The sequence below is a fragment of the Caretta caretta genome, chromosome 16, assembly GCF_965140235.1.
Source record: "Caretta caretta isolate rCarCar2 chromosome 16, rCarCar1.hap1, whole genome shotgun sequence".
In the NCBI taxonomy this organism is placed as follows: domain Eukaryota; kingdom Metazoa; phylum Chordata; order Testudines; family Cheloniidae; genus Caretta; species Caretta caretta.
Window position 1 is genome coordinate 12,420,000 of NC_134221.1, and position 14,806 is coordinate 12,434,805.

The window sequence follows — 14,806 nt, forward strand, 5'->3', positions numbered from 1 at the left end:
GGCGTAGCATTGAAATGAAGTCCTGTGTGGCAGTGAGTAATTCCTAACCTTCAAGGTTCCTTGCCTCTTGCACATTGCTGTACGTCAGCAAACAATCTGGAAATGATGATGCTTTTCGCATCTGATTCAGTCCTCTCTGGTTCTTCTCAGAATTGTGGAAATCCCTGGAATAATTCCTTGGGTCTGTTAGCTCTTCTGTAATTAATGCCTTCTGCATTCTCCAACCTGTTACCCAGCTTTGGGCCTTCCTCCTGTTACTGTTTGCAGCTTGTTGGGAAACAACAGTTAATCCGGGAGAGTGGGAGACTGATTCTTCCACTTTGATGTGCCTTTCCGGGGGAGATTAAGCAAAACAACCCGTAGGTCCCCTGAGAGTTCAGGCCTGGGGCGTGTCTCTCTTCAGTGGACGAAAACTCATCCCCGTCTCCCAAATCATGGGATAGGGTAGGAGGTTTGTGCTACCTAATCTAGTGGAAGGTGTAGGCATCCCTTCCTACCTCTCCATCCTGCATCGTCACTTGCAGAGGCAGATGGTTCTAGTACTGACCGATAATGGGAATCCGAAATGATTCTCTTCAACACCAGGGCGATCTGAAGGCTATTACCGTGTGGGGATGTATTGCATCTTTGTTTGCTGTAACTTGTATTTCAGTAGCACCTAGGAGTACCAGCCATGGACCATGCCCCCATTGTGCTAGATGCAAACACAGAAGAGAGACAGTCCCTGCTCCAGAGCATAAGACAGCTAGAGGCAGACAGACAAGGGAGTACAAGGGGAAAATGACCATATTGACCTCTGTCACTTCCTTTCCCCCCCCAGTGACCACCACACCTACACAGCTAGAAGATCAACCTCTGGGGGCTATGTAGGATGGTGGTTACTCCTGTCTACCTGTTCTCTGGTGGGGCCCCCCTTTTTTGCTGAATTCCTTGATTGGGGCTTTCGTGGCACGGTGCCCTGTCTGTAACTGTGCACTGTCTTGGATTTTCAATGCCTGCAGTGGCTCATCCATCTTGGCAAATACCATGGGCCTTTTCTCCCCTGCCTGGCACCTGGTGTAGTCACTTCTGTGTAGTCACCGCACCAGTTGTCTGCATTCTCCTGGGTGCTTGTGGGTTGCACCCTTTTCACACAGATTTGAACAATTCCTGGGATGCAAGCAGTGGAGAATAACAACAGTACCTCCCTCTTCAGCAGTAGATCTCACAGCACTGTACAAAAGAGGTCAGTACCATCCCTATTGGACAGCTGGGGAAACTGAGTTACAGAGCAGTGAAGTGACTTACCCGAGGTCACGCAGCAGGCCAGAGGCAGAGCCAGGAACAGAACCCAGCTCTTCCGAGGCCAGTCCAGTGCTCTGCCTACTAGGCCACATTTCCTTCAGGCCCTTTGTTTTCCCAGCAGCTCTGTCATACCAACTAACCCCCTTGATTCCTATTTTATAACTTCCTTCTATCACCACTGGCCTCTGCTTGGGTCACTCACCTGGGCGTGTGCATCTTGATACTCCCCTCAACAAAAGCTAATTTGCATGTCTGAAGACACAAAGGTCCAGCCTGGCAGATTCTGCCTATGCTGGGTACCTGAAATAGATAAGCTATTACCAGCAGGACAGTGGGGTGGGAGGAGGTATTGTTTCATGATCTCTGTGTGTCTATAAAGTCTGCTGCAGTTTCCACAGTATGCATCCAATGAAGTGAGCTGTAGCTCACGAAAGCTCATGCTCAAATAAATTGGTTAGTCTCTAAGGTGCCACAAGTCCTCCTTTTCTTTTTTTGAAATAGCCCCAGTGATTTCACTGCTACACAGGGTTGCTTGTGTTTGCGGCATCAGCAGGTTACAAGGCAGAAACTAAAGCACAGAGCTGGCAAAATAACTTGCCAAGCCGCAGAGTGAATGGAACCCAGACATCCTAATCAGAGCACCAGACCATCCCAATCCACTGAAACGGGAGACTTTCCTCAGCCTCTGCTTGCTCCAGTGCCTGGCTGGACTCTTCCTGGGTGTGGTCCTCTTCCAGTCCCCAGACCAGGAGTAGAGTCTGCACCAGGGCTCTCCTCCGGGCTGATCCGGATTCCTCTGGCAGCGCGCATGGGACGGAGGGCACAGGAGCCTTTGGCAGGGAAGGGCTGATGAAACGTGGGGCTGGGTGCAGACCCGGCCCCAGACTATTCTGAAGCATCTAACCCTAGGATTGCAGGCCCCACAACCCTTGTGTTCATCTCTCCTACTCAGTCAAATCCTGAAACGACCCCGTCACCCTTCTCCTGGTCCCGCCCAAAGCAGCCATCAATCACTCTAGGAGGAGGAAGCTAGGTGGGGGCATTCTCTGGGGCCTTTTCCCTGACCCTTATCCATGTGCCCATTCAGCCCCAGGAGGCATCCACTGACTCCTTGGAGCAGTGGGCACGGTGTGGAGCGCTCTGCTGGGCATTCCCTTCTGGATTTGTCCCTGCCCTCTGGTCATTTTTTGGCCCCTGAAATTGCTTTTACATGCTGGGTTCTCGGGCCCCTCCTTCATCTGAGGGGGAGGGCCTTTTGGGGACATCTGCACAGCTCACGGCCTCGGGTCCACAGACTTAGGGCTTGTCTACGCTTGACATGCTACAGTTGCACTGCTGTAGAAGTGATCTATGCTGATGGAAGGGGTTCTCCCATCGCTGTAGTTAATCCACCTCCCTGAGAGACAGCAGCTAGGTCAACAGAAGAGCCCAGCACTGTCTGCAGCAGGAGTTAGATGGGCGTAGCTCTGTCTCTCAGGGGGCTGGATTTCTCACACCACTGAGGGAGGCAGCTATGCCATTGTTGGCTTCCAGTGTGAATCAGCCCTGAGTCTGTCACCTGAGCTGGGAGATTCACTGCCATGGGAGGCCACTGATTGTGTCGACACCCTTGTGGTGGGCTCTGCCTACCATTCCAGGATTGAGATAGGCCTACCTTATTGCTTGCCCTTAGTCTGTCTCTAAACATTCTTCCTCCTCCTGTGTCATGTTCTTGGTGTCTCTTCCTTTCTCTTTCACTCGACGCCTTTTTTTCCTTTATCCCACACTCCTTCGCACAATGCTGGGTCTCTCCCCCTCATCCCCTGCCTTGCCAGAATCCAGGCCTCGGTGCTGCTGAAAGGACAGTGAGGAAAAGCAGGGCTCCTGGCCCAAGTCCGGTGAGTAGCCTCTTGCAGCATCATGTGGGCTCAGTGCGTACAGCTCTGCCTGGAGCAGGGCCTCTATTCAGCCTCCAGGTGGATCTAGGTGAGGGTAAAAGGCAGCTCAAGGATTGCTGCAGGTATGGGGGTAGGGTGGACAGGTGTTTCTTGGGGAGCAAGAATATGGGACCTGGCCTGTTAGTGGGGCCGCTGTCAGTTCCATTGTCACTTTCATTTGATCAGAGGTGGCTGTGTGTGTAAAACTGACCAGGGCCAGCCCTGAATACAGGAATGCGCCTGGCTTCCCTGGGCAGCTGCTCCCCCTAGTGCCGGGCGATCTGTGTAACCAGCCACAGTCGGGACAAAAATCCAGCTCAGTCCCTCAAACCGTTTTTGATTCCCCACCCTTCTGCCTCATCCCTCCACCCATAACATTACACAGCTAGAATGGGGCTTTTTCACACCCCTGACCGATGTAGCTATGTGGACCTTTTAAGTATAGACCTAGCCTGAGGCTCGGTCTACACTACAAACCTATGTCAGGACAACAACGTCACTTGCTACTGAAAAATCCAGTACAACAACGTCACTTGCTACTGAGGGATGTAGTTATACAGACTGAACCCCCGATGTGTGTCAACAGCAGGGCTTCTCCCCTCGACCGAGGTGGGGACCTATGCTGATGGGAGGAGCTCTCCCCGCAGTGTAGCTAGCGTCTTCACTAAGCGCTACGGTGGCGCAGCTGCACCCATAGACAAGCCCTCTGTCTTGGGGCTGAGTAGGAATCACACAACTAATCTGGCTTGGTTAAGGCCCAGTTCTCCAGGGGGAAATCTCCAGAGTCAGTCCGATGAAGTGAGCTGTAGCTCACGAAAGCTCATGCTCAAATAAATTGGTTAGTCTCTAAGGTGCCACAAGTACTCCTTTTCTTTTTGCGAATACAGACTAACACAGCTGCTACTCTGAATCCAGCCCTCCTGTGACATAGAAAACCTTCTCCAAAGTCACCTGTCTGTCACAGGCCACTTTTCATATGGTTTCCTGCTCCTTGCCCAGTAGTAACTAGACACCACAGCTGAATCTCCAACCAGGTTGGATGAAAGCAGAACTTTTGAGGCAAAGCAAAGGTGCTTCCCCATCCCCGCCCCACCTTGCTGCTGCTTTTTGCAGGACGTGGGAGAAGTTGAGGGCTGAGAGATCTACTTACCGAACATGCAGTAAAGGGCCTCAGCTACAGCCACTGCAAACAGGAGGAGTCTGATGCAGCAAGGCCCCGCATCCTCAGGTTGGCAGCTACTGGGGCAGGGGCTCTGCTGGAAAAAAAATCTCCCGAGGCATAAGAGGCAGAGTGCAGGGAGCTGCATCTGGAATGAGCCAGAGTCTTCAAGAGGCTGTTGGATAGGGCTGGAGACAGGCAGAGCGAGCATTAGCACTACTGTGTGAAGGCAGCTGGTGCCCAGACCCCCAGGACAACCTCCCCCCCCCCCCCGATACAGCCTGGAGTGGCATCTAGGAGGAGCCCAGAGTAACCCTCCCCCTCTCACTGGAGGCCCAATGCCTCTCCCATATCTATGAACTGGTCTCAGCCATCCCCACCCCAAGTTTGGGCTTCTTGGGCCCCAAAGGCCAGAGCTGGTTTTCTGGGGCACCCTGAATCAACAGCTGAATTCCACACAGGAATCAGTCAGTGTCTGCAGTGACCATGGCTCTACTGTGAGACTACTTATACTGGTATAATGACACTGGTAGGTTTCCCCATGTAGTAGGAGTATTTAAAAGGTCTGATTCACTGCTGGGGGAAAGGCTTGGTGGGTGACTAGGGGAGAGCTACAGCTCAGCTCTACCCCCAGGAGAAGTGACACCGTGTTTTGCTGCAGATGGGAATGGGGGCCCATCATTTCCCAGGGCTTGCAATCTTCCCGTTGGAGCCTGCTAATCTTGCGCTGTTGCCCTCTCCCTCTGAGTTCTGGGATCCTTTAGCGTCTGTGCCAATTATTTAAGGTATAACTATACGGTATAATGATGTCAGTAAATTTCCCTGTGTAGACAAACTCTTAAGTTGAAGTCCTCCACTTCTTGCACTTAGTCTCATTACTGTGATAAGTAACAGTGAGGATGTCCGTAGTGTTGCTGTAATTAAATTCATTATTGTTGTGTTCTCTGTAGCCAATGTAGCAGGTGGTTTTATCCCTGGAGCTGGGGTCCCTAAGAGAGAGAACACAAAGGGCTGGGCTGGGCAGATCCTGAATTTTTCCAGAATGATTCTATTTCTGACGGGCACAAATTCTTTCTGAAGTTTTCTGCATGCTTCCCACCAGTCGCACATGAATATTTCCCATGTTGTCTGTGACTAGATCTAGGGCAAACATTTCAAAAGCACCCAAGCGACTTAGCCTAAAGTCTCGCTGATTTTCTCCTAAAAGTGCTTGTCACCTTTGAAAGTGGGACTTAGGCTACTGGCTGGCTACTAAGCCACTTCGGTGCTTTTGAAAATGTTACCCCGTACAACAAATCATTCAGGCTTTACTTAAGAACCTCCCGAATGGAAATGTAATCTCCTGCTGTGTTTTATATAACTGTCTAGCCTTGCTTACTGTCCCTGTTCTAGCTGGCCCTTTAACGTTAGCCTAAGCGCTGCAGCCATGCTTGGTAAAGGAATGTTACTGTTTGGTTCACAACCAACCAGCCTTCTTCCTTACCTGACTATTAAACATGTTCTGCGTCTAGGCAGCCTGTGGCAGTGAAGTCTGCTGGCTCGCTGAAAGAGTGACTGTGACTGAACAAGGCTGAGACCTCCAGCCCTCTTCCCTGTTCTTCCTGAGCCAGCTTACCACTGAGCTCAAGAAACTTTCCCAGGTGCATCACTGCAGCTAGGTTGATCAAGCTTGTCCCACCCTTCATCAGGCACTTACAGGGGCTCACCTTTATGCATCCTGTCTGTTGGGAGGAGTCCCCCAAATTGAACCAGAAGCAGCTGAGAAGCAGAATGTTTGATCATCCCATCCTACGTGGAGAACATGTCCGGGACCTGATCACACTGGAACTTAGGTGAGAAATACCAGCCAGAGCAAACCTACCCAGCCTTCCATTTGAGGGAAGAGATCGGAAGGGGGCCAGAGGAGGGATCCTCCTGGCATATTAAAACCCAGCTAGACTGAGATGTGGAGCTGGATGCAGCCTTTCCCTGTGGGATACAAACTGAACGAGTACTTCTTTTCTTTAAACTGAACGTTGGTTTTGTAAAATCTCCTGCTGGGAGGTGGGAAGGAATCTTCTAGCTCATGATTGTTGGAAATAATTTTAAACAGCACGTGTGTTTTCCTGGTCTGTTTTTCTTTGTGCACTTCCTTGCTTGGAGACAGCCTAACGTTGGCTTTTATTTACAGTTAGTTCTACTCTTTGGTCGTACGAAGGCTGCAGAGGAAGGTTTGTTTGGTGGAAAGGAGAAGGTGGGCTCTTGGCATTGAAAAGAAAACCCCTGCTGGAAGCACAGCGTTGGCTTTACGTTTGATAAAATCTTGGTTTTACAAAAAGGAAAGTTGGGGCCCACTTTGAGCAGCCCATGCCCCCTTTCAGTTCCCCATTTCAAAGGAAGTAGGGGTTTACACGGATTGCTGTCACATGGTGAATGATGCCTAGGTCTGTTACAGTCACACACCCCACCCACACCACAGTCCCCAGAGGCTTGGCAGGAGACAGGCCTGCAGCGCAGCCTACAACCCCCATCGTGGCCTGGGGGGACGGAGCCACGTAGAGCCTACATCTCCCATGATGCCCTGGGGGGAAGTAGTCACTTAGAGGCTGCATCCCCCATGATGCCCCGGGGAAGGGCCACGTGGAGCCTACATCCCCCATGATGCCCCGGGGGAAGGGGCACGTAGAGCCTACATCCCCCATGATGCAATTGTGCCAGGACAACTCCGGTGATGCTGCGGGGCCAAAATGCCGATTGCTGATTGGCCTGGTGCCCCCGGAAGTGTCTGAGCCTGGTGAGCGGGCTGCGGCGGAGTCTGCGGCGGCGCTCGGTGGGGACCATGGTGGGTCCCGGCAGCCCCTTGGGGGAGGAAATTGGTGTGGGCTGGTTTCCCTTCGGGCGGGCACGGGGGGAAGGACTTGAAGGGGTTAATCCCCCTCGTCAGATGGGAGGGGAAGGAGGAGCGAAGGGGTTAATCCCCCTCGTCAGATGGGAGGGGGGAGGAGGAGCGAAGGGGTTAATCCCCCTCGTCAGATGGGAGGAGGGAGGAGGAGCGAAGGGGTTAATCCCCCTCGTCAGATGGGAGGGGGGAGGAGGAGCGAAGGGGTTAATCCCCCTCGTCAGATGGGAGGAGGGAGGAGGAGCGAAGGGGTTAATCCCTCTGGTCAGATGGGAGGGGGAGGAGGAGCGAAGGGGTTAATCCCCCTCGTCAGATGGGAGGGGGAGGAGGAGCGAAGGGGTTAATCCCACTGATCGGATGTGTGGGGGGGAGGAGGAGCGAAGGGGTTAATCCCACTGATCGGATGTGTGGGGGGGAGGGATGTGAAGGGGTTAATCTCCCTGGTCAGATGGCCTAGGCAGGCATGAGTTTGGAGTGGAGGGTTAATTCCCCTTTGGGGCTTTCCCCATTGCTAGGCGGTGCTGTGCTGCTGGAGCTGCAGCTGCAGCACTCATGGGATGATATAAACCCCAGGACCCTGGCGCTGGAGGTCCAGAGGCCCCCCCACGCAGGGTTAGCCTAAGTGTCCAGGCCAGGTTCCAACCCCATTAATGACCTTCTGTTTCCCCACCATGGATCCAATCCCCACCCCACCCCAGTCACCCAGTTGCTCCTGGTTGAGGGATTCCCCCTTCACTTGTCTTTAAAAGCATAGTTTAGTCATGCAGAATGGCGTCCCTGTTCCACCCCAGAGGTGGCTGCCTTTCAGCGATGAAGATCAGCACCTTAGGAGTTTCATAGGTGAACATGGTGGAGCTTGACTCATATGATTATATTGGCCTCACAATGAAGCTGTGTTAATGTTGTGTTGAGGTGAGGAATTTGAGCATTCATGAAATGCAAGGTGTTAAGATTATCAAAATAAATTGAACTCAGGAGTTGATTGGGTAGCCAGGTTGTAATTATGTGAATTAGAATTTGACCAGGATAGGGAAGTTCACATCCCTGGTCTTTCAGAAAGTGACTTGGGCTCATTAATAATCTCATGTGCTCGACCTTGGTTTTCCATATCATTAAAAAAAAAAAAAAAAAAAAGACACCCCAGTAGCACAGTGCCTCTTAACACCCTTCTGGATCAAAGTCTGCGCTGACTGCAGTGAATCACCACCACCACTTCTGACAGCTTCCTGGGTTTTCCTAGAAGATCTCCCATCTACTTACTGATCTGCTCAGCTTGAGATTTCTAGGATCATAGCACAGGGGACATTGCTGCAGGCTCTGAGTAAGAGTAACTGCTTCAGTTACAAGGGACTGAGTGAACCACAAGTTGATGAGCATCTCACAGAAGCATAAGAAACCTGTCACTATTTCAGAGCAAGAGGGGATGGGTTTTATTACTGAGGCATTTATGGCAATATTTTTGCCAAGTATTTTTCCTTTTTTGGCTTTTGTTCCAAAACTACAGTGGTGTATCTTCATGGCCAGGAGCTGCAACCTAGAAAGGATACATATAACTGCATTTTTATTTATTTGTACTACCATCGGAGGTAGGAGTGCTAGTTATTGTAGCCCATAGGATTATTTTGCTAGCTATTATATCCTCCTAATCCAGCCAGCCGTATCAAATAATATGTTTCTCTTTCTGAATTAATCCATTTCATTCTTATATTTTATCAGTATTAATTCCTATGAAATGTGTTTCCTAATAATTATACATAGAATAAGTTTTGCTGAAATGCAAGAAGCCTACCAGCCTGTATCCGGTAAGATCCACTAAATAGCTAAAAGTATAATCAGTTAAGAGTAAGTCATCATAAAAACTGGCAACCTTTGGCACAGATAGGAATGGTCCCTGAGCTTTGGGGAACCAAAGGGAGGAACTACTCACAACACTGAATGGATTTATCCGGCGTCTGCAACCGGTTGGTAACCACAGGGTATACCACAAACCTGGCAGTTGCCAAGAGAGCCTAGATTGGCAGTTTTTGGAGTGAGATAATATGTAGAGAGTAAGTGTCATAATCCACTAACCTATAGGATAAGAGTACCCGTAAATTTCTTAGGGTACAGAAATAAGATTTGGGTATAGTAGGTTGGGCCTGAATTGCATAGCATCAGGATCCTATAAAATACCTTGTAAGGATATCATAGGGGGCTTTTAGCTCTTTCCTTTCTTTGTCCTTCTATATTCTATAGACTATCCTTTTATCAATCTATCAGTCTATGTTCTATCACACTTTCAGTTCAGCTTGTGTAGTGTAGTATAACTACTCAACATTCCTAACTTTTGGGGAAGCCAGCATCATCGTGTTATTGGACATGCCAGGAGTAAGGCTGGTCCTTCGCCTCCTATTATCGGGTCCTCGAGGAAGGGTGTGAGTATGTTAAGTTAAGGTACTTATAATAGGAATGTTACCACCAGGAGTTTTGGAATTCTTTTACTGTTTTGCAGTCTTAAATTTTATAGCATTTATTATTCTTTTGTTAATCTCAATAAAGTTTTTATCAATTTGGTATTGTCCTCAGTGTAAGTGTTTTTGCCAAGCACCCCAAAAGTCCTCTCCTAGTATAGAACTCTCTGAGTTCTTGGACCCCGTAGTCTGAATTGGACAAGAACCTATAAATCTTTTGGTCAGATGCCATCAGTGGCGAGCCATGACAACTAACCCATGAAATTCAGGTCAACGTTACGGACCAGGTCCCCACCATACTAGGGGCTGTAATATACACTTGTACTTTAAATGTCATTGTGCCATTTATACTGACTGTAATTCAGTTGGAGGATCTGAATTGTTTTGACTTTTTACTCTCTTATATTCCAGGCCACAGCAATGGACCAACTGGTTGGATTTGGCTTGGTAGCCTTTAGCCTCCTTCTTTTTGTTTACTACACCATCTGGATTATTATACTGGTACGGATCCCCACACACACTCTGGTTACTCCAGTCTCAATGGCTTCACTGTTGTGTTTGTTTGTTTAGACTTTCTTTAGAGGTGTTACTCTGTTTGTCTAAGTATGTGCAAGCTGAAAAGCAATTACTAAAAACTCCTTCTTGCCCAGTCTGCCATTTAAAACCTTGATCATTTGAATCTTCACCCAAAGGTCAACCACAAAGGATAACTATAGGGTTATCCGTAGCAGTGTGCCTTGTTGGGTAGATGCACTGGTTTGGATAAAGTTCCACACATTTGAACCTTCACCCAAAACTCAACCCCAAAATAGTTCTGGGGTTTTCAAAAAAGGGTTGTTCTCCCATTATTTTTCACTTCCACGCCCCATCTGTTTCCTGGTTCTCATGGGAAGTGGCAGAACTGAAATACGAGAGTCCATTCATGTGGGATCTCCAGCCCAGTACGAAGCAGGACGTATGAGAAATCATATAAGGAAGCTTTTTTTTTTTTTTTTTTTGAGCTTTCCGGGCCAGTTTTTAGACTCGAGGTTTGTTAAAGCTTTGGATTGGCATCTAAATCCCTGGCAGCTTCCAGTCCAAGATCTGAACATTTTTGGGTTCCCCCTCTGAATTCAAAAGTTTATTGTTTTGCTGTTACAAACCCTGTATTGTTTATACACTCTCTGAACGTTAGAGTGCTGTATTAGGGGTATAAATATTGGTTAAGAAAGTTAACCGGTTAAACGATTAAAATTATATTGTTTAACCGGTTAACCGTTATCCAAGGTAGCTCCAGTGGGCGTGGTCCAGCCGTGGCTGGGCGCTGGTCAGCCTGGTGCAGGGCTGCTGAGGTTAACGGTTAAGGTTAGTTAACTGGTAAGTCTAGTGCTTACTGATTAACCTTTTACATCCCTATGCTGTATAAGGGTTATCTGGTAGCAATGGGTATAGGTGCGAAGTGTTCTGCAGCATTTAACTACACCTGCAACACCTCTGTGAAGTGGAGTAAATAGTACTGTGACTTTCCAAGAGAGGGAAGCTGAGACCCTCCTGGGGATAAGTGATTTATTCAGTCCCAGGCAGTGAGGAAATCTGAATTAGAACCCCTGAGTTTTTTTGCTCCTATGCTCAAGCCATTAGACAGCAGCACTTCTGACATCCCTGGTGTCACATGCTTACTACAGTATCATGGATATATTCCACTTGTTCAGCTGCCCTTAGCTTATTACATTCTCTGTCTACAGCAGTAGCTAAAGTACCTACTGCACGCTAGTCTAGGTTATTGAACAGGCATGTTATCTCGTTACTTGGGTTTAATTTTCAAGCCTAGGGGTAATTGTGGCTCTTGAGGTTAACTGTCCCAGTATTGCAACCATAAAGCTCCGGGTGCTGGAGAGTTGTCTTTGTATTGCCCAACTTAGTTGTGCCCTTCACTTTTGTTTCCTGCAGCCCTTCATTGACAGCGATCACGGGATTCATAAGTTCTTCTTGCCCAGGGAGTATTCGGTTACCATTCCTGTGATCGCAGGGCTCCTTCTGGTGCTGTTTGTAGGTGAGTCACATTTCTGTCTTATTCTGATCTCTTTAAAAGTTGGTCACTAATGTTTCATCTGATTGCTGACAGCAGTGAACTGCCAGTATCTAAGGCTCATGTGGTGTGAGCTTCCACACAGCAGTGCCCTGTCTGTGACTCTGCACAGTGGAATTGAATGTGAGCTTCTGCACAGTGGAATTGCCTCTCTCTCCTTCTGTGATGAGGTTCCATTTTTCGTAGCAGCGTGTTTAAAAAGCCACAGCAGCTGGCGGCGGTTATGTTTTACTCAGTCTCTCTCTCTTTCCTGTGTTAGGGGTTTTTGTAATGATTGTGATGTGGAAGAACAGAAAACCTGCAAAGAAATCAGACTGAAGACAGCAGGATGGGAGAGGCAGGCAGAAGGTGCCTGGTCTGGAGTGCGTCAACAGGGACAAGACTTCCACGTGCAGAAACAAGAGGACACTCCACTCTAAGACTCTGTCACATGCTTGAATGGACGTTGGACTTTGCTGTGCCCTCTTTCCATGACCCCTACCCTGAGACTTGTATCTAGCTATAGTTTACAATTTACTGCCCAAAGGGAAATGAAACTGTCTGACCCACAGGACTCCTCTAGTGAGGGACCAGAACAGCAGCCCTACTGAATCTGTACCTAGGTTGGGATAATCCTGGCATGCTGATGGCTTTGGACTCACACAGTGCAAGGACCGTAATCCTGTACTAAGGTGATGCTGTTCTGGCACCAGGCAGTGCTAGTGAGTGAAAGGCTCAGACTTCAGAGACTTTCCTCCTCTCTGCTGCAGACACCTCCTTTACTTGGTTTGTTTCTTTCATTTTTTAACTGGCTACTTTAGGTTTTTTATAGTGGATCCAGTATGTGAAAAAACAAGATCATGGATAAAAAAGTGCTCCTCTCTAAAGCTCAAAGGGCAGGTAGGGGAGAGATCCCCCTCCCCACTTACCTACTGGAGGAGTGGTGAACCATCAGCATCTTGTACAAATAGAGTTACTGCCGAGAGGTCACATTCCACCCCAGTCCACCTGCTCTTATGCACACACAGGCTGTCTGTCCTGTCTTAGTCAGGAGAAAGGTGGCCTCTCCACCATGCATGGCATGTTACAGGGAAGCCACAAGCTTTATAGCCTCCTTCCCGGCCCACTGTGCAGAGGAGGTAATGGAGAGGTGAGGTCCTCTGTTGTTGTGCACAAGGTGCATCACTGTTCTCCATGCTGTTCTATTCTCCGCAGGGTGCGTGCATTGAATGGGGATGGAGAAGAAAGTTCTGCTCTGCTGAACAGCAACTGAGGAAGAAGGGGAGAGGGGCTCAGATACTGTCCTGATAAATGTGGTATTAATACTGGTCCAGTGAAGCCACTGGCTCTGCTTTATACTTATGAACAACTTTCTACGTTCATGGTTGGCATAGGCCTGTGAGGGGGAAGAGCATGCAAGCTGCCGGAAGCCGTGCTTTTTCTGAGCCAGGCAGGGCTGAAGCAGCAGGGTGTTTTCAAGCCTTAGCACGCTGACTTGCTTCAAACCCTGCAGGTAGAGTTCTGGCAGCTCTGTTTGAATGTGAAGAACTGGAGTCTCAATAAATATTATGCGGTATCTCTGTCTGTGATCTTCCACTGCCCCAGAGGGGTGCAGGGTCGGGGAAGTGGAGCCACCGGATCAATGAATCAGAAAATGCAGCCTGCATGTAACCTTAGGAGCACTGTGCAGCTTCTATGAAAGCCTTGCTGGGACGCGACCGGTTCTTGTTCCTGTCCTCATTCTGCTGTTGAGTCCTGTGTTATACCATGATCTGCTGCATGCTAGAGAGCTGGGAACGTGACATGGAGACCCCTCTGGAGCAGGGTGATCAGGCATGATGCCAAGGGGTGGCATGTTGGGAGTGGAGGATGAGGGTGCAGATTTGTAGTTTCTCTAGAATAAATCATGGGTTGGTCAGTTAAAGTGCAGAGATACAATAACCAAGGCTCGGGTTCAGGGGTTCAGATGCTTCATGGCATCTCTGATTTTCCTGACCAGTCTGCTAACACTCTTGAGATGTCAGCACTGGAATGCTCTCAGAGCTGGGTTCTTGTTCCAGCAGCAGGGGTAAGAACTGCCTGGGGCCATTTCCTCTGCCTCTGAGGGGCCTGTTGACAGGCGCAGATGCTAGGACAACTCCAGGGAGCCTTTCTGCAGCACCTTGCCAGAGCCTGTCAAAGAATTAACCAGCCAAGAAGCAAACTTGGTAACAGCATCTTATGAGACAAATAGTTAAATAATAGAGTGGGGCCCAGGGCACAGAACTCCAAGGAGAACGTCTGCCAGTTGCCAAACCCAAAGGGTTGTGAACCAGCTCACTAACTTGCCTTAGACAGGACTGGTTTGCACATACTGCTGTGACTCCATTGAACTGTGCAAAAGGAGGGGGCTCTGAGGTACTGTGAAAGTCCCCTGTGGTATAACAATGATTTTTAGTGGCTCCGCTTTACCTGCTCCCCGGTGGACAGGGACAGTGCAGAAGGCTGCTCTCAGCAAAGACCGGGGCTGCCCACGTGCTCTGCGCTGGAGGCTCTAGAATATTCAGGTTTGATAGAAGATCGCTCCTAGCTTCCCATGTGCGTCAGCCCTCCTGCTCTGGGAAGCCGAGGGGTGGCTCTTTCACCTCTCCTGCAGCCCCACTTGCAGCTGCTGCTCTGGAGCTTTGCCACGGGAGTTGGGCTATAGGGTGAGAACGGCAAGATTCCAGCCAGACTTTTCTATTTAGAGCCCTTAGGCAAAGGCACCCTCGCTGCACTGTGTACCCGCTCTGCTGCCAATGCCTTCCCCGCAGCGGGCCAGTCTGCTGGGACTGATATCTTCCCTGGGCAGAATGGGCCCTGTGTCAGAGGTGGTGGGGGTTGGGCTAGTCCTAAATCCCTCCGTTTCCTTTCTATACTACCTATTGCTCCAGCTCTCTTGCTTCCCACTCAAGAGCTCCCCCGGTGCACTTCTCAGTCTGCTTTCTTCAGTGCTTGGAAAGAGGAGAAACGGCAGCAGCTCCCATGAGTATGAGGTTACTCCACCCCTGGATGCTTTGGGGAAAAAAGGAAGCAAAAGCCTCATCTCTTAGC

At 49.3% G+C, this 14,806-nt stretch overlaps 1 protein-coding gene across 1 annotated transcript; it reads left to right on the forward strand.

The window, feature by feature from the left end:
- The first annotated feature begins 7,073 nt into the window (after nucleotides 1–7,073).
- DPM2 (dolichyl-phosphate mannosyltransferase subunit 2, regulatory) lies at nucleotides 7,074–13,310 on the forward strand. Its single transcript, XM_048823140.2, has 4 exons — nucleotides 7,074–7,180; nucleotides 10,099–10,188; nucleotides 11,617–11,719; nucleotides 12,015–13,310. The coding sequence occupies exons 1-4, from the start codon at nucleotides 7,178–7,180 to the stop codon at nucleotides 12,071–12,073; spliced, it is 255 nt and encodes an 84-aa protein (XP_048679097.1). The 5' UTR covers nucleotides 7,074–7,177; the 3' UTR covers nucleotides 12,074–13,310.
- Nucleotides 13,311–14,806: the final 1,496 nt, after the last annotated feature.

What these genes read in the sequence shown, in the direction of transcription:
- DPM2 (XM_048823140.2), top strand. An exon ending in CCATCTGGATTATTATACTG is followed by an intron (nt 10,189 to 11,616) that starts GTACGGATCCCC and finishes TGTTTCCTGCAG; the next exon opens with CCCTTCATTGACAGCGATCA. An exon ending in CCTTCTGGTGCTGTTTGTAG is followed by an intron (nt 11,720 to 12,014) that starts GTGAGTCACATT and finishes TTCCTGTGTTAG; the next exon opens with GGGTTTTTGTAATGATTGTG.